This window comes from Cladophialophora bantiana, assembly GCF_000835475.1.
Source record: "Cladophialophora bantiana CBS 173.52 unplaced genomic scaffold supercont1.18, whole genome shotgun sequence".
Lineage (NCBI taxonomy): Eukaryota > Fungi > Ascomycota > Eurotiomycetes > Chaetothyriales > Herpotrichiellaceae > Cladophialophora > Cladophialophora bantiana.
The window spans coordinates 357,372-380,140 of record NW_015971592.1 but is presented as its reverse complement, the minus strand read 5'-3'; the positions used below and the strand labels follow the sequence as shown (position 1 = coordinate 380,140).

General features: G+C 52.3%; 10 protein-coding genes across 10 annotated transcripts; 5 read left to right on the top strand and 5 right to left on the bottom strand.

Moving 5' to 3' along the window:
• Positions 1–426: 426 nt before the first annotated feature.
• Positions 427–2,103, top strand: Z519_10429 (uncharacterized protein; the record flags this gene model as incomplete). The annotated part of the gene is made up of 1 exon (XM_016768146.1): positions 427–2,103. One exon carries the CDS (start codon positions 427–429, stop codon positions 2,101–2,103), a length of 1,677 nt encoding a protein of 558 aa, XP_016615614.1.
• Positions 2,104–2,785: 682 nt separating this feature from the next.
• Positions 2,786–3,577, top strand: Z519_10428 (uncharacterized protein; the record flags this gene model as incomplete). The annotated part of the gene is made up of 1 exon (XM_016768145.1): positions 2,786–3,577. One exon carries the CDS (start codon positions 2,786–2,788, stop codon positions 3,575–3,577), a length of 792 nt encoding a protein of 263 aa, XP_016615613.1.
• A 366-nt stretch (positions 3,578–3,943) lies between these two features.
• On the bottom strand, positions 3,944–5,132 carry Z519_10427 (uncharacterized protein; the record flags this gene model as incomplete). The annotated part of the gene is made up of 2 exons (XM_016768144.1): positions 3,944–4,930; positions 5,070–5,132. 2 exons carry the CDS (start codon positions 5,130–5,132, stop codon positions 3,944–3,946), a joined length of 1,050 nt encoding a protein of 349 aa, XP_016615612.1.
• A 1,179-nt stretch (positions 5,133–6,311) lies between these two features.
• Z519_10426 (uncharacterized protein) lies at positions 6,312–7,064 on the top strand (the record flags this gene model as incomplete). Its single annotated transcript, XM_016768143.1, has 1 exon — positions 6,312–7,064. The coding sequence occupies one exon, from the start codon at positions 6,312–6,314 to the stop codon at positions 7,062–7,064; it is 753 nt and encodes a 250-aa protein (XP_016615611.1).
• Positions 7,065–8,148: 1,084 nt separating this feature from the next.
• Positions 8,149–10,041, bottom strand: Z519_10425 (uncharacterized protein; the record flags this gene model as incomplete). Its single annotated transcript, XM_016768142.1, has 3 exons — positions 8,149–8,537; positions 8,704–9,927; positions 9,981–10,041. The coding sequence occupies 3 exons, from the start codon at positions 10,039–10,041 to the stop codon at positions 8,149–8,151; spliced, it is 1,674 nt and encodes a 557-aa protein (XP_016615610.1).
• A 1,551-nt stretch (positions 10,042–11,592) lies between these two features.
• Z519_10424 (uncharacterized protein) lies at positions 11,593–13,383 on the top strand (the record flags this gene model as incomplete). The annotated part of the gene is made up of 1 exon (XM_016768141.1): positions 11,593–13,383. One exon carries the CDS (start codon positions 11,593–11,595, stop codon positions 13,381–13,383), a length of 1,791 nt encoding a protein of 596 aa, XP_016615609.1.
• A 1,160-nt stretch (positions 13,384–14,543) lies between these two features.
• Z519_10423 (uncharacterized protein) lies at positions 14,544–17,702 on the bottom strand (the record flags this gene model as incomplete). Its single annotated transcript, XM_016768140.1, has 1 exon — positions 14,544–17,702. The coding sequence occupies one exon, from the start codon at positions 17,700–17,702 to the stop codon at positions 14,544–14,546; it is 3,159 nt and encodes a 1,052-aa protein (XP_016615608.1).
• Positions 17,703–18,086: 384 nt separating this feature from the next.
• On the top strand, positions 18,087–18,809 carry Z519_10422 (uncharacterized protein; the record flags this gene model as incomplete). The annotated part of the gene is made up of 1 exon (XM_016768139.1): positions 18,087–18,809. The coding sequence occupies one exon, from the start codon at positions 18,087–18,089 to the stop codon at positions 18,807–18,809; it is 723 nt and encodes a 240-aa protein (XP_016615607.1).
• A 136-nt stretch (positions 18,810–18,945) lies between these two features.
• Z519_10421 (uncharacterized protein) lies at positions 18,946–19,355 on the bottom strand (the record flags this gene model as incomplete). Its single annotated transcript, XM_016768138.1, has 4 exons — positions 18,946–19,035; positions 19,092–19,162; positions 19,222–19,259; positions 19,315–19,355. The coding sequence occupies 4 exons, from the start codon at positions 19,353–19,355 to the stop codon at positions 18,946–18,948; spliced, it is 240 nt and encodes a 79-aa protein (XP_016615606.1).
• Positions 19,356–19,974: 619 nt separating this feature from the next.
• Positions 19,975–22,593, bottom strand: Z519_10420 (uncharacterized protein; the record flags this gene model as incomplete). Its single annotated transcript, XM_016768137.1, has 1 exon — positions 19,975–22,593. One exon carries the CDS (start codon positions 22,591–22,593, stop codon positions 19,975–19,977), a length of 2,619 nt encoding a protein of 872 aa, XP_016615605.1.
• Positions 22,594–22,769: the final 176 nt, after the last annotated feature.

The window sequence follows — 22,769 nt, the reverse complement described above, 5'->3', positions numbered from 1 at the left end:
CTTTCCCTTCCCATATCTGGTATATTTACTAGTGCCCTCGAACGTGCTCCGTGATATTCGCTGCTTTCGAAGCACCGGCATCTAAGCTCTTTCGCCATCCCTTACCGATTACGAGGCTCCGCTTCATCTAAGGCCTTCACAATGTCAAATCTTCCAGACTTCAAGGCGGCTTTTCCTGCATTTGGCGGCTGTGCTTCCGCTGTACAGAATGAGACTGGGACGGGAATCCCTAGACTGTTTTGCGAAATCCACCTTTCCTCGACCTAAAACCCGTGGTGCGATTGTCGATTGACCCCCTTTCATGAAGTTGTGTCCTCTACTACTCAATCTTTGCTATATAGCACAACCACCACCGCTTTGAATACTCTTTTAAAGGGAGGTACGACTGCTAACTTTCCCATCCGGCATAGGTCAACTCGACTCAAGATGAAGGCGCCCAAGTTTATGTTCATCAATAAAACTGCAGACTCTGATTCTCTCTCCCACAGTCACAAGAGTGAAAGAATAAAGATCCACAGCCACGTCCAGAAGGGACGGCGGTACAAGAAATCCGAAGGAGGTATCATTTATGCTACCCAGTTCCCGCACCTTCGGCCCGGACGACGAGTTGGTGAGTTGGACGAGGGCCAGGACCAACCCAACCACGACAAAAACCACATTACCAAATCTCCGACACAAACTGCCTCTGACCCAATATATTTTCAATCAGAATCTTCGATACCATTCTCTGGCGACCAGCCCTTACAGCCGCTAGATCCAAATATTGATCCGTTGCTTTGGGACTATTCACAACCGAATCTCACACCATCAGATTCCCCTCAATCCATCCCAGTTTTCCCTGCCTCAGCAGACGTAAATTTCGATCCATTTGACGTTACCTGCGTCAGAGTCGATCAAGCTATCTACAGCCTGCTGCACTATTTCCTTCGGGTCTTTCACCCCAACGTATGGCATCTCGAAAGGACTGTCCGGACCGACCATGAATATGCATTTCGGTATGACGCCATGAGTGTTATTCAAGGATGTCTTCATGACAAATACAACATGTTTGCCCTGCTCGCCTACATGGCAAGTTACATGCAAGATATCGACGGTATTCCACCACCGGGGGACAGCGCTCTCTATATACATCAAGCGCTCAAAGCTTCCCAGAGCTACGTCAAGAGTCGGCAACCAATCACTGGGAGGATGATCTTCAATATCTTCGCCATGGGATGTGCTGAATGGTACAGATATAATCGAGAGGCCGCTTATGTTCACCTGAAGGCGGCAAAGTCCATGATCGATTCAATCGGAGGTTTAAAGTCCCAGGATGGCCCTCTCATGGACCTTTTGTTGACTGGCGATGCGTATGTGGCAGCGGAGCTGCAAACCAAACCCCTATGGTCTGATTCTGATTTCGATAACGGCGATGACCACCCGATGACAACATATGCTCTCCAAGAGCTGCAGAAGCTTCTCTCAGGGACGGTCGTCATCGGGTCAGGTCTCCTCAAGTCTGCCCAGCAGCAGATTATTCCCGCTACCTTGCGGTGGATAATCTTGGATCTTGCCGTTGTCGTTTCCGTCTACAAGTCCTCGCAATCTTCAGCCGAAGATCAACCCTGCGGAGGGCTTCACTGGGTTCATGTCCGCAGCATTGCCATCAGACACCGTCTCCTGCATTTAGAACTTGCCGATCCGAGAAGTGACGCAGTTCGCACCGCGATAGTGCTGTGGATGCTCGTGGCCTTTACCGTTACTGGACGAAAACGGACAGCCAAAGTTGTGGCGCCTTTCTTACGAGATCAAGTTCGCTCAGTACCAGAGGGACAATGGAATGGTCATGAAGAAGTCCATCTGTGGGTTTTGAGCATCGGCGCTCTGTCTGCTCAAGTAGGCACCGAAGATCATACATGGTTTGAGACTCAAATCAGCTCTTTGTCTATTGGCGGAGCCGCCGATGCGGACAGGATCTTTGCCACTCTCATCACTCTGTCGGAGAAGTTCTTCTATCTGGAGTTGGCTCAGAAGAACGATGTCAGGGCTTTGGCTGACGATATACACGACCTGCAGACAACAAGGAGGGAATCAAAGTCCAAATCCAGATCCGCCAGGCACTAGAGAAAGGGGACCTGTGGATGGGGCAGGGTTCGCCACAAAACAACCCAAGGATCCAGGAGACGCAGCCTTGCTCTGGCAGCCTCGTTGCGTCTGATGGAACATATCAAATGGAGGGTCCAGCACTCACGAATTCATTCGCACCAGAAGAACGGGACAGACTGTTTGCAGACTTAGCCTTGATACTGAATAAATCGTGTATGTCACGACCTCGCATCCTTTTGAGGGGTCTTGCAACGTTCCTGCTTCGCGACGGCTCCCGGCATAGCCCCGCGAATGGACTTAAGTGACAACTCCGTAACTGCCGATGGTTGCCATGCTAGAACGAAGAGAGGAGGAGGATACGGAGGAGGATCCGTGGCGTGGCTTGGAAGATCGGTTCACGTGCGTATGCAGGTGCCTGGTGCTACTGTTGCATAGATAGAGCTGGAAGGAATGCTCCCACTGCGCCTCTTATTCCTTCTACGAGTAGGGCTCTTTCAACCAACCTGTAGCTTATGTGTGGGATTCCTGACCACGAACTAGAGATCTCAAACGAACCAGATATTATAGCAACATCAGACATAGACTTTCGACAACCAGACACTACAAACCTATTCCGTTCCTCCATCGCGGTTGACCAGCTCAGACTTGATCAGCCTCTACCAGTCCACATCGCTATATTTCCTTTGCCCCAGAGCAAGCCATGAATATCTCGAAATACACCAACAAACTCGCCAACACGGCCATCCTGATCATAGGAGGCACATCCGGGCTCGGATTTGGCCTGGCAGAAGCCCTTCTGGAACACCACGTCGCTCACCTGTACATCTCGTCCTCACGACAGCAGAGAGTCGACTCGGCCATCTCGCGCCTTCGGTCCGCATACCCGGACTCCAAAACCGCCATCACAGGCCTGGCGTGCAACCTGGGCGACGAAGCCAGCCTCGAAGCCAACATCAAGAACCTGTTCTCGCAGATCGGCCGCAAACTTGACCACGTGGTCTTCACCGCTGGGGACCCGCTGGCGGCGAAACCCCTCGCGGAGATCGACTACGTGTTCATGAAACAGGCGGGCATGGTGCGGTTCTTTGCGCCCTTCTTCGTCGCAAAGGAAGCTGTCCCTTACCTGGCATCCGGGCCCGCGAGCTCCATCACCCTGACCACGGGCTCAGTCTCGGAGAAGCCGCTGCCAAACTGGGCCGTCGTGGCGTCGTACGCGAGCGGGCTGCACGGAATGACGCGCTCGCTCGCCTTGGAGCTTAAGCCCGTGCGCGTCAACTTGATCTCTCCCGGCGGCGTCGACACGGAGCTCTGGGAAGCCAGTTTAGGCGACAAGGACAAGGTGAAGGCCGCGCTTGACGGCATGCGCGCACACGTCGCCACCGGCGAGGTCGGCCGCGTCGAGGACGTCGTCGAGGCCTTCCTGTACGTGCTGAAGGACAGGAACGTCACCGGCACGTGCATCAGGAGCGACGGCGGCGTGTTCCTGATGTGAGAGAGAGACAGATCGTGATTACTACATATTCTCCTGCTGATAGCCTGGATGGGCAGTATATCGTACATTTCGTACATATAAGGTCGGACCTTAACAGCAGGCCGCCTAGCCTTGAGATATCTACATGAATGATACCATATAATGGCAAACCATAAATAAAAATAGGACACCAGGCCTGTATTATCTTACCTACGCAGAGTGTCTTCACGTGCTTGGTCATGGCCGTGGCCAAAAGCGAGCTCAATTCAAGCTGAAGAGTGAAGAAATAAATGCATCCAGACACACATTTCATTTCATTGCATCGACATCAATCGACTTGACCTGTGTTTCATTGGAAGTTGTATTATGTACTTACCAATCTCCTAGCTACAACCTGCTACCCTCACGGCCCAGAAGCCATTCCACACCACGCTTGGTCTCGTCCTTCCACAGCCCAGCCAGCTTCGTCCCAGCAAACACGCTCCAAAACACGTGTGGCCCACCCCCGTAGACGTCGACCTTGACATCGACGCCCAAATCCTGCAAGACCGACGCATAGATGAGAGCGTCGTCGCGCAGGATGTCCAGTCCGCAGACTTGGAAATACGCCTTGGCAGCCACGTCGGCATGCCTGCTGAGTGGTTGGACGTTGAAGGCGCGGTAGAGAGGCGACGACATGTCCGGGTTGTAAGCCATGTCGAACATGGCCTTGGTTTCCTTGTTGAGGACTGGGGCGTTGACACAGCGCTCGTCCGTGCGAGAGAGGTATCGATGCTTGTATTTCTCCGGAATTGTGTCGGGCGAGGCAATGAACCCTCCAGCAGCGAAGTATAGGGCTGTGATTTTGGGTAGGGGAGGCGTCTTCTCTTTGGCGTGGAGGGCGATGAGGCTGGCAAGGACGGCCCCCTGGCTTGAGCCGCCAACGATCAGGCCCAGGGAAGGGTCGATTTGGGCACCAAGGGACGAGATGTGTGTAACGATGTACTCAAATGCGTCCCAGCCATCGTTAGGCCCGGTAGGGAACGAGTGCTCTGGTGCAAGACGGTATTGCGGGCTAATTACCACAGAGCCCTGGTCTTTGACAAGCTCACGGGCCAAGGGAGCGACAGAGGATGCTGATCCCATGACGCCGCCGCCTCCGTGGAAGAAGATAATGAGGGGTTGGGAGCCTGGTGCGGGCTCTGTTGCTTGGAAGATGATCAAGTTCAGTTCCGCGCCGTCACGGGTCTTGTATTTCTGGGTTGATTCAGTGACTTCAGGCACCGCGGGAGGTGTGGGCCACTGGGCTTCTAGATCCCGGTACATGGAGAGGGCGGGTTTGACGCCAGATGAGAGGTCAATTTTGGGGACGGGCAGTCTGCCAGATTTCATGACCTGCGAGAAAAGGATATAAGCAGCTGGTAGGATCAAATGTAAGGACCGGTGTGGAGTTGAAGGAGAGCTGTGAGGCTGATGGGTGTGTATGTGGATGAGGCTGGAAAAGGGGTTGTAGCCTGATGGGGGCAGTACCTACAGCGTCGATTTCTGGGTCAATGATAGCCAGGGCATCCAGCTCTTCTTTGCTTCGAGGGGCCATAGTTCCTTCTTTCTCGGCTTTGTTTGTTTGTCTGGCTGGGAGATGGGAGAGCACAAGGCCTCTTCGAACTGTCCTCATCGGCAATGCGACATCGAGTCGCGTATATAATATGTCTGGTCTCAGGCTAGAGGCCACCCTAGGCCCGACATACCGTATCCGTATCTAGGACAGGCCTGCCTTGACCTTTCCGAGTTCCGTGTTCCAGGGTCGAATGGGAACGAATGATGATCCGAAAGCGTCGCCCACGGAGAAAGCCTAAACTGACCAGCGTGAAGTGAGATGGTGGTGCAGGGATAAGTCTGCGAAAGATGTGCACAAATTGAGCTTCATCCTGAAGATAAAGCCCATAAATTCAACGGTTTCGTCGAGAGTAAAGGACGCTCAGTGTTAACTCCGGCAGTTGGGCCTCGTGAGCCTCGGCTTCTCGAAGATGGAGAGGTCATGATGGACGAAAGGAGTTGGGTTTGGGGGAGTCAGCCTTGTTCGTGCAGAGTTGGTGGCGCGAAGTCGAACAAAAGACGGACAGGATGGCTGAGATCATAGATTGAGGCAATGTGGGCTCAACACAAGCCGATCAGCTAGCTAAGAGCTGTTTGCAATGGGATTCCCAGTAGTATCGTTGTATTCATGGCTAAATTGAGAGGGAAGCAGGTTCGCAGCCAGGCTGGAGGGTAGCGGATGTGTGCCAAGCACCCACAAGCCCCAGCAGATGTTTGGTTCGACTCTACCGAGTATTAACTGGAAGGGCGCCCGGGCACCCAGCTGGGTAGGCATCGCTCGGCATCACTAAGCCCCGCTAGCGACCCAAAGGCGTCTAAGGAGCCCACCAAAGACATAAAAGTGTGCCCAGTGCTGCCCAGTGGCAAACCCCGTCCACCAGCATAAATAAGGGCGAGCCTCACCACCCACTTGCCAGGTGCATCCCACGCTATCTTCGATAACGCAACTAACTACGGAGTACTACGTAAACAACCAAGTGGTCCCAAAACTTGCCCACCTTCTTCAACACCATGAATCCTTTCATGTTGGCCATAAGCGACCTCATCGCAACGGCCATCACAGTCCCAACCGCCCTTTTCTTCACAAACCACTTTGGCAACTTGGCTGATCCCAACACGCCCTCGGCCTACACTTGAACTCGTCTCCTTCTAGGGACTCCCGTCCCCATCGCTGGGCCCCATGGCTGAACACCAAGTGGGCGCGCCCTCAGTCCTTGCCACCCACACTCTTGATCCCAGTCAACAAGAAATCTCGCATCCGCCAAAGTCGTACACATATTATCACGCCGGTCCGTTATTCACCATCGCAGAACTCCACACAAACGCTCTTCTTGCTGAAGCCATTCGACAATGGTCTTCGGGGAAATTCATCCCCATCTTACCACAAGATCTTGAACAGCGTGACCTGAGCGCTCACTCAATCAGAGACGAAGATCTTCGTGCCCTGGTTTCCTGTGATATGGCCATGTTCACCTATGACGGCACCGAGTTGGACGCCGGCACGGTCGTCGAGTACATGGTCGCCAAGATGGCCGATATCCCCACTGTCATTCTACGGACAGACATTCGAGGAGGGGGCGATCAGAAAGGAACAGGCGATCCATGGAACCTGATGAGCTCCAACTGGCCCAGAACTGTGGGTGTGGCTGTTGACGCAATGGTGGGTTACAAGACGAGTCTCCAGCAGGCACAGTCCGGACAAGGGTCTCTCGGGAGGACGGTTGGCGAGTACATGATTGAACAAGTCGCCCAGAAGGTTGTCGATGCTTTTGAAATGGTATTGAAGGAGCCCCCAAGAATACCGAAAGAACTGAGAGAAAGTGTGTATCAATGGCTGGCTCTGATGCCTGGATTCAAGAATGGAGGCGATCAACATAATCTGGAGGTATTCACAAAGCTGTGCAAAGAGAAGCAATCTAGAGGCTTGTTATGAAGAACTAAGTTGAAACCCTGATTGAACTGACCATTTGAAGAGGACGAGGAAGTGGGAAGAGCACTTTGAGCACCTTGAGCACTGTTCCCGCCATGTTTTCCTATGTGACGTCTTGACCCTCGACATTGTGCGACCCCCCATTCATTTCAACGTACAAACTACCACGGATCAAGCCGAATTCGAATCCAAGAAAATTACCAGGTGAAATTTCATATTTACCCTCTGATCTAGAAATTATGTTTGACAGCGTCATGTTTCATTACCACAAAAAAAAAAAAAGAAAAAAAGGAAGAGAGAGAGAGAGAGAGAGAGAGAGAGAGAGAGAGAGAGAGAGAGAGAGAGAGAGGGGAAGCTCACACATCACGCACGAACCATATGAATGACAAGATGGCTAGAGAAGAGTCGCGAAGAGTCGCGAAGGCCCATCTAGAGGGAGACATAGACACCATGCCGGGTGCGAAACTCAAAACCCAGAGAAAACAGGGGAGGGCATAGAGGTATATGCCTTTCACAAAACGCAGAGGCTCAGAGAGAGGAATGGCTCAGAGCCGAATGGTTCTTAAAAAGTGTACAGTCAAAGGGTAGGCCTTCAATTGATGCTAGAAAATGAAGGAAAATCATATCATTTCACCTCAGAACACGTTTCAGGGGAAAGAGACATAGCGGGTTTATCGTGTCACGGAGAGAGTAGACTATATTGGCAACAAGTTGAAGATGGTGGGAGGAAGAGAGGATGGGAAGCGGGAAAGAGGGAGAGAGGGAAAGATGTATGTCGTGATATACGTAGGAATATTTACTTGTTATCGAGCTAGGCATTTCAGAAACATGAGGAGCTGTTAGCTATTAGAGGGATTGAATATCCAACATAATGACAATACAATCCATGAGACGGTGAATCTCACGCTATGCCTGGCAGAAGGCTGACAACACCAACACTCTCAAGAACAGTGACTACAACCCACGAGCCATCCCATCCCTGAATGCCTTACCTGATCCATTCTAGTGAGATGTCTGTGCTAGCTTCTGGGCCGCCATTCTCTTGGATCCGCCACAATGGCGAGCTTTTACTCCATCGCCGCATGGCCTAGGCTATGACGACGAAGGAGGTGAAGAACCCAATGGCTGCCGCCGTACCCCAAAACACCGTGACGTTGTATGCCTTGCGGTAGAAGACTCCATTTTCAAAGTCCATGTAGCCTCCATACGCAGAGCTACCAAACGTGCTCGCCTGGCACACACAACCAGTCAATACTCCCAAGACCTGAAATAGCGTCAAAAGGAATAGCAACACCACCGCCAGGAAATTGGGCAAAAGCAGTAGCTTTTGCAACCAGCGCCATGGCTCCTGGATAACCAGCAGCATTAGCCATGATAGGGAAGTCATCAGATACCAGATCAAGTAAAGTCCGGATCGACAACCCAGCCCTATCGTTGGCGTGTTGAATGACACAATGAATGCCATGCCAAAGCTAACTAGGAAACACGATATCAGCACGTGTCATGTAGATGAGGGCAGAATATGCACATGAACATGCAGAAGCATGGAAATGACGTGGGAAGGCGTCTGTGAGCCTGACCAGCAGCTCCTTGGCTCTGGCTTGTAGTAGACTCTGGCAACGTCCGCAGAGGAGGGACTTACTGGCAACAATCATCTCGCTGAATGCCCATGTGATATACCACGAGTATGGTCTTCTCGTCAACTGTGTTTCGAACCCAGTCGGATCGTCAAGATTGAGCTTATCGAGGTCCCCTCCTGTTCGCTCGTATTGCATAAGCGCAGCATTGGCGACACCGCAATACCTCAGGTATCGTCCTTGGCCAACAAAGCGCCCAATGCCATATGCTCTTCGCAGTCCAGGATGCTTTCGTTCGAGAGCTTTGCTCCACAATATCAGGTGGGTATCCTCTGGTCCTCGCTGTACTTCCTCGCCCTGTTCCGGTTGTGCTGCCTCGGTCCCGCTCGCATGTTCTCCTTGCGGAGGCTGGGTGTATGTATGAGCTGCATTTCTGATACGCTCCTTCCGCTTTTGTGCTTCAACGACCTGGTCGATATTGAACAACCACCTTTCGATGAGCTCCTGGCATCGACGGGAGTTCGTGGGGTTACGATCGACAATTGCCATAACCACTAAAGACGGAATCCAAGACAGTAGAAGTCCAAGCGCGAGTGAATGTGCAGTGGTATTATCACCAAGATCGGCAAAGGCGACGGCGACCGAAATGATCAATGAGACTCCGAACCATAGGATATTGAGCGCCAAAGGCCACACTCCTTTCCTACGGCTGAGGCGTAGTTGGTACGCAAGAGTGGCGTTCAACTCTGCCAGCCGGTTTCGGAGCTCTTCCTCGTCAGGATGCAGATCTCGTTCGGACAGCTTCAGCTGGCCGAAGACTCCCTGTAAGAGCGCTCTATTCCGACGTCTCATGGTAGAGGGGAATTCTTCCTCAGAGTCACTGGAGGCGTCCACGCTTTGCGATCGTTTTACCCACGCTGCCAGTTTCTCCAACCTTGGGAGGGCTCGTTCGCGCATTGTCTCCGTGTGAGGGCGGTCAACGAGCTGTGTGGTCTGCAACGTCCCTGGGTATTGATACTGATTGATACAGCTCAAGATATACATGGCGTCGTCCATTCGGGCGTCTTGGGATGATGATCGAGCCAGTTCATTGCATCTCTTGATCATGTATATGTTGAAGATGGTTGTGGTCAGGCTCGCAGACGGAGCACCCATCCAGTTCAGAAAGGCCTCCAGATTCCTTCTCTTGCGTATGTTCAGCGATTCCCAGGGCAACTGGGCAATCAAGCTCACAGTGGGCAAAATCCAAGTCGTCAATATCTGGAAGATAGTGAATGCATCCCATAAATCTGGACTCGAGCCACAAGCAGCTATGCACCCTTCAATGGTCAGGGACAATGACTGGTTTCGATATACCGGATTGATGCCTCAAAGGTCACCGTGATAAACAATGTCAAAGCCATAGGTGCTGCATGTAACCAAGTTAGCCCAGAATTTCTCCAACAGCTAGCATGAATAGAGGACATGCCTTTCGATGGTACCATCTTCAATGGCCTGACGGACCTGAGCTCCACATTTAGGAAAGTTGGCTGCATGTGCTTTTGTCGTAAGGTTAAGACCTAGTACTAGAGCGAACAGGGAGATCCTCGCCAGGGAGACACTTGAGGGCAACTCCATCACCAAAAAGGCGGAGTTAACTTCACAAAAGGTCATATACAGGCTGAATTGGTGGGTTAGGAATAGTATTTATGTTCAAAGAGGCCCACGGTAACAAACAAGGAGTGGCCGCGGCTGTGCATTTCTCTAGTCCAGATATCACTTGCCGGGGTAGAGCCATGGTTCAGGCGGCTGAAAACAAAAAAAAACAAATAACGAATCTCCAGTTCAGAACTGTCAATCAGGTAGACGACATGGGTGCCGAGCGAGTTGGACTGTTGAGAACAATGAGCCTGTGGTCTTCCTGCATACTCTGTTGGACAAAATTGACAAGGCAGACGTGGGAAGCTGCACTCATGCAAGTTGCCAGGAGCACCAACACACAGTGATTATTGGTGTCTTGATTGCCAACCTATGCGAGTAAATTCGTGTGGGGATGAGAAGAAAGCGCTGGCTGGGACTAGGAGGCTCAAGGACGCCAGCTAATCAGGGCAAAACATGGACATCCATGTAGACTGCATTGACATCGATCGTTAACTCCCTTCTCGAAGCGCCACAGCACTATAACAAGAAAGGGATCCAGCTCGTTCCGCGCCAATGGGGACAACAAATCTGTGTCCCGGTTGTACAGACCAGTACTTTTGCTAAGGCCAAGGACTTTGGCCTTGCAACTTTCGCCCTGAACGGCAGTTATTCCAAATTGTTCACCATATGCTGAGTAGTGACAGGTTCTGGCCGGAACGGGTGTTACGTTGCGTGCATAGCCCACTGTGGCTGACGTGACAAAGTCAACCAACGGCAGAGGTATCGTGGAACGAACAAGGGGAGAGCGAGCAGGCTGTAATTGGTGATTTTGGAAGAGGGATAGGGAGAGGGCGAGAATCGAGACTGGCAAGGCTGCAGGCCACTTTGTGAATTGTAAATGCTGCGGCTGCCAAGATGCCAAGGATTTGAAATGACGTAAATAGGTACCTCGTCGAGTACCAGCCTCGCCAGCACCTAGGCACGTGACTATGACTGAAGCCGAGGCGCCCAGGGACGCTCAGGGCGCTTTGGGGCAGAACGCTTCGTGATCTCCCATGTCTAGAGTGGTCTCTGCAACAGAACGGCTTAGAATATTTGCATACAGAGAAAATGAGGAGTTGAGCGAAGCTTTGAGGCAGATGCTACAGGCTGGGGCCGGTGAGTGGTCTGCGCATGTTATGAACTGCGTCCCCAACCAGCAAAAAGAGCTCAAGCGAATTCGCTTACTACGGTCACTACCGAGTACCAGTTTCGAGACCCCAAAACCTAAGGCAATCCATGTAACTCGTTCTCCCTGTTAGCCATTGTCTAAGAGGCAATCAACCGTGGTCGAAATGCTACACAGCACTGTTTTGGGATATGCTGTTGTCACCATCCTCTACTTGCAAGCTCTGGTCACCGCCGCTGAAAACTCACAGACTCTGCTAAACTCCGATGCAATCACTCCACAACCAAGACAGCGACCACACCGAATAGCGATCATAGGCGCAGGCCCAGCGGGCTCTTCTACATCCTACCACCTCCACAAATTCTCCCAGCAGCTCTTGCCGCCCTGTGAAAGCAAGCCTATACAGATCGCGGTCTTTGACTCCAACCCTTACATCGGCGGGCGCACCACCACTGTTAACGCCCTAAGTGATTCCCGCTACCCAGTGGAACTCGGCGCAAGCATCTTTGTCAAGATAAATCACATTTTATACAATGCCACACGAGATTTTGGATTGAATGCTTCTGCAAAGATCTATCAATCTGAACCTGATTCAAAGTACGAGTTGGGCATTTGGGATGGGAAGGACTTCGTCTATAGGGCGGCGAGGGATGATGATGAGGATAGAGGATCTTGGAGAGGATGGTGGGATATTGCCAAACTGCTTTGGAAATACGGATTGTCCCCTATACGCACGCGGCAGGCGACGACGAAGGCCGTTGGAGAATTCTTGAAGTTTTACGATGAACCCATATTTCCCTTTGACTCGATAGGAGACGCCGTGGACGCTACCGGACTGCATGCCTATACCGGCCTCACAGGGAAAGATGTTTTGCAAAACGCGAAAGTGGGCGATCGGTTTTCTCGCGAAATCATCCAAGCGAGCACGCGCGTGAACTATGCGAGTAATCTAGGCGGCATACACGGATTGGAGACATTGGTGTGCATGGCCATCGAGGGAGCCATGGCCATCGAGGACGGCAATTGGCGCATCTTTGATGAGATGGTGAGGAGAACTGCGGATGGGATATTCCTGAACACGACGGTTACGGCTGTCACTAAGGACGAAAAAAAAGGGACATTCAAACTCACGACTGCGAACGAAGAATTCAATCGACAACTCAAGAACGATTACGGAGATGAGTTTGATACTGTCATCCTCGCGGCCCCCCACCAGTTTGCCAATGTCGCCTTCACTCCACCGCTCCTTGTCACGCCGGAGAAGATACCCTACGTTTCACTATACGTGACACTGTTCACCTCGCCGCACCGTCTTTCCCCGTCATTCTTTGGACTCGACTCTCAAGCCGATGTGCCCTCGTCTATCCTCACAACTCTCTCTTCGGAACTGTCAGACGAGCTAGGGTCTCGACGAGGTGTCGATGCTGTGGGCCCCCCGGGATTCTGGTCGATCAGTACACTTCGGATCTTGCATCCAAACACAGACGGCACCTTTTGCGGGCCGACTTCAAACTGCACGAAGCTGCCTCCTCAAACCGGAGCAAGCGAAATCCAAGATACACAATACCTGTATAAAATCTTCTCGCCGGCTCCTTTGACGGAGTCGTTCCTTGCGTCCTTGCTCGGCCTCCAATACCCACCAAAGCCGGAAAACAAAAACGACGATCCCGTCTCCCTTCTCCCCAAATCCGAGATTTCTTGGCTTCAGGAGAAACATTGGCACAGCTACCCCTACGAACTGCCCCGGACAACCTTCGAAAACTTCACGCTATGCTCCACGGAGCCATGCCTCTCACACGGCATCTCAGACGGGATATACTACCTCTCCGGCATGGAATCCTTTATCTCGACAATGGAGACCTCCGCTCTTGCGGGAATGAACGTCGCCCGACTGGTCGTGGAGGGTCTACTGGACGCGCAAGAACTGAGAGAACCTCTATCGGGGATGGTGCTATAGCGGAAGCCTTTGACCGGCATTACAGGACCGGACAAGAATTGAACCCAACTGTCCAAAACCACGCCTAGCGTACCATGTTCCTCAGAGGACGAAAGAGAGACCGAGATCAACCCATGCACTTGGTCGTCATGTGGATAGAGATCGCAGACCCAACCATCGCGTGTCAGCGGCCCAACTCATGGACAACAACCCTTTCAAATACACCACATATAACGCCATTGGAGCGATAGCTTCTCGCTGCCGCTGCTGGCCTCCACACACTTCCAGACAACTTGGCTATCCAGCACCAGCTCCGTTGCACGATGGATTCCTCGTCATCACCACCGACGCCGACATCTTTTCACAGCGAGTAGGATCGTCCGACATGGATGGCAACACCTTGCGGGGAAGAGTCACAGCCATCTCAACAGGAGACCTCGCAGGCACTTGAACATAGACACTCAGGCGCGAGTAAAGCAGATATGACAACGGATGTGCCAATGAATGTGGACGTGGAAGAAAAATTCAAACATATGCAGAACCAAATCGAACACATGCGCAGACTCCATAGCTAGAAAGTCCAGTTTAAAATTTCAAGTCGTCATTCCTTTCGGCAATGCATGCTGCTGTCCATGGACCCTCTAAGTGGACTCCCATTCTCGGAAGCCCCAGATCCCATCCTCGTTCGTGTTCACTATGATGATGAAATGCGAATCCTCGCGTGCTTGAAAATGCTGCGTGTCAATCCAAGCCTCCCGAGCCTTCGAGGACGCCAGGCGCCTTTTTTTGGTGCTGAACGCCATTGGAACGATCCCACCATTCACTCATTCGCGCAGCATTGACATAAAAAAAAGACAATCCTGTCCACCAATGTCATACGAGATGGGTCATGACAACACTATTCGATGCGTCAATGCCTTCGTCAGGCTTTTCGGTCCCGTTGTGGATTCATCCACCTGAGACGCCGCTAAAATACCCACGGGTTATTTATCCTTAGTCCCGAATAGAAAAATCAAAGTTCGAATGAGAGCCTGAACGCCAAGGGTATCATTACCATTACCATCCATGTCGCAAATAACGAATGACGAGGGAAAATAGGACGATCGCTCTTGGAGCACCATAGCAACCAGCACGAAAGGACCGAGATCTGCTCCCTTATCACGCCATTGGCACATTTCCTCTCAAGCTTGGGACATCGCACCCTGGATGACTGATTGAGAATCAGCCGGGGGCGTCGACGTCGGCTGCTGAATGCCCTCCACCTCCTTGCTCGCCGAGGATGTTGAAGGCTCACTTTGTGCTGCTTGGACTTTCGGAGCAGGGTTTGCCATTCCTGATGAAGCACCTTGAGGAGCACCTGATGTAGTGGTTGTAGGTGATGCAGTGTGGGGTGTGCTGTTTCGCCTGCTGGCATTGATCACGCTAGCGGGCGCAGGCGAGCCGGTCCGCGAGAACCCTGCGAAGTTGGGATTCTTGAAACGCCGGATAAAATCCCGAATGTGTCCCATGATCGTCTCCTCTTCGATAGTGTGGCCACCTGGCATTAGAGACTCAGGGTGGCCGTGAAGCAATCTTCGCGTGGCGGATGCAAAGATCCTTTGCCAATGCTCAATTCTTGCGGGGTGGACCTGCTCGAGCATGGCACTCTCGAACTTCTTGATAGTGATGAGACCGTCTAAGGTGCAAGGCATGTTCCGCGACGCAGAAGAGCTGGTGGGAATGAGTGGTGCGGATGCTGATGCTGGTGTCGCGACAGCACTTGGTGTCGGATGAGACCCCTGACTTGAATGTTGAACGGAATGTGCAGGGCCTGATTGAAAATGTTGATGTTGTGGTGGAAAGGGTGATTGTCCTGCTGGGGACGGTGGATAGAAAGAACGATTCTGACCCGCAGGATATGCTGGAGTCGACGGTGGCATCCCCCCTGGCGGAGCCGGCCACGGCATGCCATTTGAGGGCGGCGGCATGGATCCATGCGGACCTTGCCCATAGAAAGGCGGATGATGTCCTTGGGGAGGCATCCCGTTCTGTTGAGGATATGGTGTGCTGTTTTGCCAGTTCAACATTTGAGGGGGGCCTTGGGGTACATTTTGACGTGGTGCCGGTGTGGGCTTTGGTTTGGAGGCTGCTGCTTGCTGGGCTGCTCGTCTTCTTTCCGCTTGAGGCTGTAGGGCCCCAGGGATCGCTTTCCACGCAAATCCTTTGCCTTCCTTCTCGCCCTTTTCGAAGAGCTTGTTCCATTCTTGGTTCAGGTTATGTCGGACGCTACTTTGCCATCCTTCCGAGTCCACTCGGTGTACAAAGAATGGGAATTTCAGCTTCAAAGCTCGGTAGATCTGCTTCAAAGGAAGAGCCTTCGGGTGGATGTCAAGCAAGATGTCGTAGATCAACCGGGCATAGGGCTCGGACGGTCTGGCAAGCTGTTCTTCGGTCAAGCTCTCTGCAGGAGGATAGTCTGGACTCGGGGATTTCGACCTGGCTTTCTTGACCGGCGGCGGTCTCTCGGGCTCGCTAGGCACGTCGACCTCACCACCCTCAATTGACTGGACAATGTCACCGTCTTCTCCAACCCGCTTTCGCTTCTTGTATTTCCTCTTCTCTGGTTTGGGTTCGGCTGCCGTCTCCTCCTCCATGGTAACAGGTCTGGGAGGTTTGGAACCTCGCATCACGGGTGGAGGAGTTCTCCCTCCATTGGCGGCTTTTGCTTCCGCAAGCTTGGCCGCCTTCTCTCTCTCTTTCCTTTCTCGAGTGGACATGATTCCATCCTTTGGCGGCCTGCCAGGCCCTCGTCTACGCGGAGGCAGGGGCTGGCCATCGGGTCCAAGAATAGGCTCTGGAATCGCCGCTGATGGTCTTTCGATGGTATTCAGTATGATCTTGGTCTTGCTCCTGCCAGTCTTTGACGGCGAAGCGCTCCTGTCTTGTTCGTTCGACGTTGGCGAAGTGCTCCGGGGCTGGGAAGGGCTCTGTTCAACTTCCTCCCGGCCTGAAAGGTCGCTCGACGACTCGGCTTCTTGTTTCGGCAGCCTAAAAGTCATCCAGACATTCGAGATCTGTATTTTTGAACCGTCACGGAGAGGTCGTGTCTGGCCGCGTTGTAGATATACATCGTCCAAGAAAGCACCGTTTCTACCCATGACTTTCATCTGGAAGCGCTCCTTGTCGAAATCCCACTGAATCTTGACATGCCGCCGCGAAATGCTTTTATGGTTTTCCAGCTCAGATTTTTGGTGATTGCGCATTGCGTGAATAGGGATGAGCGGACAATTGTGGGCGTCCGGGATATGGTCGGCGGTTACTGGCGCTGGCTGTTCATTATCTGGCTCCTGCTCGTTGCCGTACTCTAGTTGTGCTTGACGTTCTGCCATCTTATGGTAGTCGAAAGGAGCGAGAGGGGGATTGTAGAGCACTTCCTGAGGTTTGACGACACTACCAGCAGACCTTTCAGACGAGTGCGAGTGTAATGGGTGACCATCCTCTCCCTTTTCGTTTTCCATAACGAGGCCATCATCGACGCCGCCAAATCCACCAGCTTCACTGACAACACTCCCTTGGACTTGGCTGTCGCCAGGTCGTGGTACGCCCTCCGACAGACCTGACCGTCTCCCGCTCGAGCTCTGTGCACGGTCTTGTCCGGCCTGGCGCGCTTCTTCGGCCTTGGCGAGGGCTGCCCTGTATGCAAAAGCATCCCTGCCTAGTTCACACGCATAAGTGGTGATGTAGTAGTTCCCGTCCTCAAATTCAATTTTTGCAAATGCTTCGATTTCCCTTCGTTCCGGGAGTGGGATATGAGAGGCAGTCGGTGGTTGAGATTCGTTCATATATGCTGTTAACAGACCGCTTGGTCCCGCAGGAAGTGGCAAAGGTTGCCCAAGGGGATCCATGGGTAACGTAGAAGGTAACGGAGGGAGCCCGCTGGCAGTGAGGAAGTCGTCGTGATTTTGTAGGGGGAGAGGAGGAAGTAAGATATCCGGATCTGTCTCTACACAACTGTTATTTGTTTTGGTCTCCGTGGCTTCACAAGGGCCTTCAAGACTCTGGTCCGGTAGAGGAACCATGTCTGTCCTAGTAGGCGTAGTTGCGGTCTGGGTCTGGGTTTGGGGTTTGGTTGGACTGTTGGGAGCAAGAGCCGCGAGCAGATTTCCCACAGCCTGATTCCGTTGTTGAATATCTATTTCATCCCAGGCAGAACGACTTGGCATGGATGGGTTGGTCTGCTGCTGTTTTAGTTCATCTTCGTGGTCAGAGTCACTGCCGCTGGGGTGAAGATTCGAAGGAGCGGTCCATGATGTGGGATCTGGCAGACCTCTTGTCGACGTCGCAATTGCCTGCGACGACATTACGAGGTCTGCGAGATCTTGGAGGGAAAGCGCGAGACCGTCAGGGTGTTGTCGAGGGCGCGCAATCTCTAAACGATCAAAAGTTCTGTCTGAAGAGCAAAAGTCGAAGAGGGAGGCAGCAGATGCGGGTCGGAGGCGGACAGCGCAGTCCCGTGGCAAGCCAATCACATTCGATACCAGGGACTGAGGAGACGTCGGGCATTTCGGGCCCGGCAGGCCACAATAAAACAAATAAAACAAAGGAGCCAGGCAATCTCTTCCTCTTACCGCCATGTGTGTGTAATGCCGAGTGCGATGCGCAAATCTATGGTCCCGCCAAATTCTATGGCATGCCTTTCTACTGGACTGCCCGACCAAGAACCTTTGACATAGGGGTTTCGATGCATGGCTCCGCGAGGGAAACAGAAGACTGTCCCGTCAAAGGGCGACAGCGTTCAGTCAACAAAGCCCCATCCGCCAGATTGGCCTCCTCTGGCTCCTCTCGTGCCCCAGGAGCAGCTGCTGATCGAGACCGTGGTTCCCGGCCAGATCTTGGTCATCCGAAACCTGTTCACGTCCAACTTATGCAGAATCTACGTGTCTTTTCTGTCGTCTTTGCCCTTGGCTACGACGCCGGGGCGGCCGAAGCGAGGGGAGGCAACTCGAGTCAATGACCGCTTCCAGATTGACGACCCGGTCTTTGCCAAAATCCTTTGGGAGCACAGCGGGATGCAGTATCTGCTGAGCTCCTTCGACGATCAGACTGTGTTTGGGGGCACTGTGATCGGACTGAATCCAAATATCAGAGTCTATCGGTATCGACCTGGTCAATTCTTCGACAAGCATTATGACGAGAGCAATAAATTACAGTTTGGCGAGGAAAAGCTACCTGCCAAAACCAGCTGGACTCTCCTCATCTATCTGACGACATGCGAAGGCGGCGAGACCGCTTTCTACCCAGAAGCTCTGGAAAAAGGCGACAGACCGCCAGATCCGATTGTGGTTGGACCTGAGACTGGGATGGCTCTCCTCCACAAACATGGCGATGACTGTCTCCTGCATGAAGGCAGAGAGGTCAAAAGTGGCGAGAAGTGGGTGTTGAGGAGCGATCTGGTTGTGCAGAGATGAAGCCAATAGACCGATCGACCAAGTAACCTTTGGAAACTTTGTAGTTGCCGTCCTGGCTCGTCCTTGGTTGCGTGGGTCTTGTTCTGAGCTGCTGATGAGGGAGGCACGCGCCAGATCCGATGCTGGGAACGTGATGTTATCGCTTAAGATGCTCGGCGTCTGTCTCGTTTGTGCCTTCTCGGGCTTCAGACAGCATGTTGTCGATGCCCTTGTCCTTGAGGGCTTTCTGCTTTAAGTCAGGAGCGGATGTATTAGGGAGTGTAAGTAATAAGGCCCACGCACGGTCAAACAACTCTTGTACTGCTTGAATAGCGGTTCACACTCATCGGTGGACGAATTCCCTCTAATGTATTCTGGAGCACAAAGTTCAGCTTGTGGCAAAACAAGAGGGAATGACCCCGTCCGTACGTACTCTCAGAATACCACTTCAAAAAGCAGCTGTCATATTTCCTGAAAACATATCAGTCTCGAATTCGAAAGCTGTTGATGACTGCCCGAGACTCACTCCTTGACCTCGTTACATTCAGGAGCAAGCGACGCCGACATGTTGACGCTTGGATGTGTAGATGAAATGAGAAATCCCAAACAGACTCGAGGCTCATCGTCTTTGGAGCTGACCGGAGCCGGAGCCGGAGCCGGAGCCGGAGAATATTTTATCCGGGTCAATTTTCCGCGAGCTCCACTCCGCGCCCTTGATTAGCCTTTCCTTGACCCGTCAAGCCGAAATGGAAATAACTTGGAGCATGGAACTCATGAGTGAACGGCGAGACAGCCAAGGAGAGACCTGCAAGGGAAGACGAAAGACAAGTGCACGGGCTGCCACAAGAAACACAATCTAGCAAGGGAGACCCCTTTGTCTGAAGTGGTTTAGCGTATAGAGATCGGGAAATGGGCAAGGCCGTGCACGGGACAGCCTCTCCATCCTCGACAGCACTCCCTGAGCATTCTTAGCGTAGAAAAGGTGCAGACTCGCTACCCGCTATTTGATCGAACGCACTTAAGACTTGGTCAATTAGCGAGCTAGCAGGCAATTCGTGTCCTCGACAAACCTCTCAACTCAAACATGTTTGTATGTCCTTCTTTACACAAGTCAAGCATATTGCACGAGAATGCCACAGGACGCCATAGCAGACAAAAGAGCTACCAGGCGGAGTCAGCACCTCGATCAAGAATTGAAAGTCATGCTCTTCCCCTGCAGCTCTTTGCCCATCTTTCCTCTTCTCACCCCCTTACTGGTATCCAATGCTTTCGCCAAAGGGTTCATTATCTCCCGTGCCGCTCCCATCTGTCCTTGCCCGCGACCTCCGGCAGCACCACCACTGTCACCTTGCTGTGCCAACGGCAGCGAATCAGGAGTCAGCAACGACGGCGCACTAGCGTAGTCGAACGGCTGCGTAGCCCGTGCCTTGGCTTCGGTCGCAACTTTCTCGGCCTCTTTGCGAGCTTTCTTCTCAGCTTTTTTCTGCTTCTTCGCTTGACGTTTTGATTCGAATTCTGCGTTTCGTTCTGCATCGGCTGGTTCTGGGTCTTGGGGGGAAAAAGTCGAGGTTGAGATTGCCACGCCAGCAGCTGTCGTCTTTCCTGTAGTGGTTCCGTTCATGGTGCTGGGGGGACGGACGAGAACAGTCAATCCATTGTCATCGACATCTTCGTTAATGTCATCTGTCTTTCGCTTCTTGCCCTTGTTCGAACGAGACATCTCGCTCAGGGTGAAGATCTCGTTGGCTTCAAAACGGAGTTGGTCTTTTGCTGTGGGAGGCCACGGATGGATTGTCTTCGCTGGTGTGGTCGAGGTTTCCGCTTGAGTTGACTGGGATACAGGCTGGACCACGGCTGCTGCCTCTTTTTCGGTCTTCTCGGCCGTGACGAGCAGGCGTAGCGGGACGATCGATGAAAGAGCTTCGATTGCACTGGCAGTATCGGTAGGAGTGTGTTGATACTGTGGCATTATATCGCCCCAGAACATCGAAGCAGACGACCTGGTCACAATGGGCACCGGATCATCGTAATCCAGTGACGCTAAAGCTGAAGTGGCGGCCAACTGCTTCAGAGTCGTGCCCAGTCCAGAGTACGTGCTTTGAGGTTGCGGCTTTTTCTCCTTCCGTGGTCGACGAATCGTCACGCCGAGGACTTTCTCACAGTGCTGGACCACTTCTTCGTGTGACTTGCCGTTCTTACCCTCAATTTTGCCTTGCTTGACAACCTCGATAATCTCAGGGATACGATCCGAGACTAGCTTGGATTCTCCTCTGCACGTCTGATGGAAATTGAAGGCCGATGTTGGCATGTTTTCTGCGACAAGCCACAATGTCCTGTTGGGCAGGATGTATTGAATGCCCTCGTCTAATTCTCGAGCTCTCCGGTCTCGCCATGCGTGAAGAGCACGAAAGACCCCAAGCTGTTCTTTGTTCAAATTAACATACCTCTGGGTGAGCAACGCAAACCAGCCGAGCGGGCCGCCACCAGTCTCGAGGTCATAGAGTTGACGGGTATAGACTTGAAGCGCTTCTTTCTTCGACTGCATCAAGACATAGTCCGTGAGATTAACATTGGGCGCCGAACCATTGACAAGCATGTTTCGCATGTGGTCGTAAATGGTCAGAAGGTAGTGTGTGTCTGATCGAGCATAGTCGATCAAGTCCTGAGGAAGAGGTCGCACCCGCCAGTCCGCCAGCTGGTACTGTTTTTGAGCATGGACATTGGCGAACTGTAAAAGAAGGTGCTTTAAGCCTTTCCCTTGGAATTGCAAAGCGCAAGCTGCATGATACGTGTCGAAGAGACCAACAATGTACAAACCTAGATCACGCTGCAACCAGATGATGTCCATGTTTGAGCCGTGTAGCACTTTCAAGATCTTCGGGTCCGCGAAAACTTGGTTTAGCATCTGTAGCTTCTCGCGCCATGGTTTCAGTGTATCAATAATCCAATCTTTTTTTCGCGTGCTGATCTGCATGAGACACACTAGCCCAACATATGACCGCAAATCATTGTGCTCAAGGTCGATTGCGATCTCCTTGGCGCCTTTAAGCTCTTCTAGCATCTCGATGACGCCTTCCTCTGTGTCAACGAAGATATGTTCGGTTTCACCAATCGGACTAAATGGTATCGGATGATTGAATTCGTAAACAGAAGGAGGGTATTTGTAGTCTTCGATCTCTCGTGCGTACGGGTGGTTGTATCTAAACACAGAATGAGAAAATGCGCGTAAAACAAGGATGGGGTAACCGTACCCTGTATCTTCAGTTCCTATGCTTTGTTCCAGCGGAACAATAGCATGAGGCTTCGTCTGGAGCAAAGGCTTAAAGGGGGTTGGGTCAGAATTGTTCACCTGTCTGTGAAAATGGGTTTGAGGTTTCTGCAGGTTGCTTGCAGCCGATCTCTGAAAACCCAGGCCTGTCTTTGTAGGTCTGGGAGAAGGGTCGGCACCTTGGCGAGCTGGATCCTGGGGTTTGATGATACCAGAGAACTCATCAAGTGCAGAGTCAGCCTTCTCAAGCAGGCCGTCAACAACATCAACAATGCCGCGCCAGTCGTCCTCTACACTATCTTGGTTTTGAAGCGTAGGTGGCTTGAGTGGTGTGTCCTGAGTGGCAGCCTTGAGCAGTTTGTTTGTCAGGCGCAGAAGGTGAGCATTCTGGCGATCGAGGGCGCGAGACAGCTTGTCGCTGGAAGAGCGATGGAAACCCAGGTCTTGGTTGGACACCTGTGTCGCGCTCCTCGTCACGTTGATGAGGGAGGCTTGAACAAGGTCCTGGAAGGATTTGAAGTCCGCAGTCAGGTCCATGACAAAGCGCAGGCTGTGTCAACTTCTCCCAAGTACTGTTACGCTAGCCGCAGCAGGTCATCGGATTGCTGTGCCATGCATAACTGGGGTATCGGGGACAGAGTGGTAAGTGAGAGATTTCATGATAATTTGAAGAATTGAAAAACATGGGTTTGATCCGAAGATACTCCACCGCA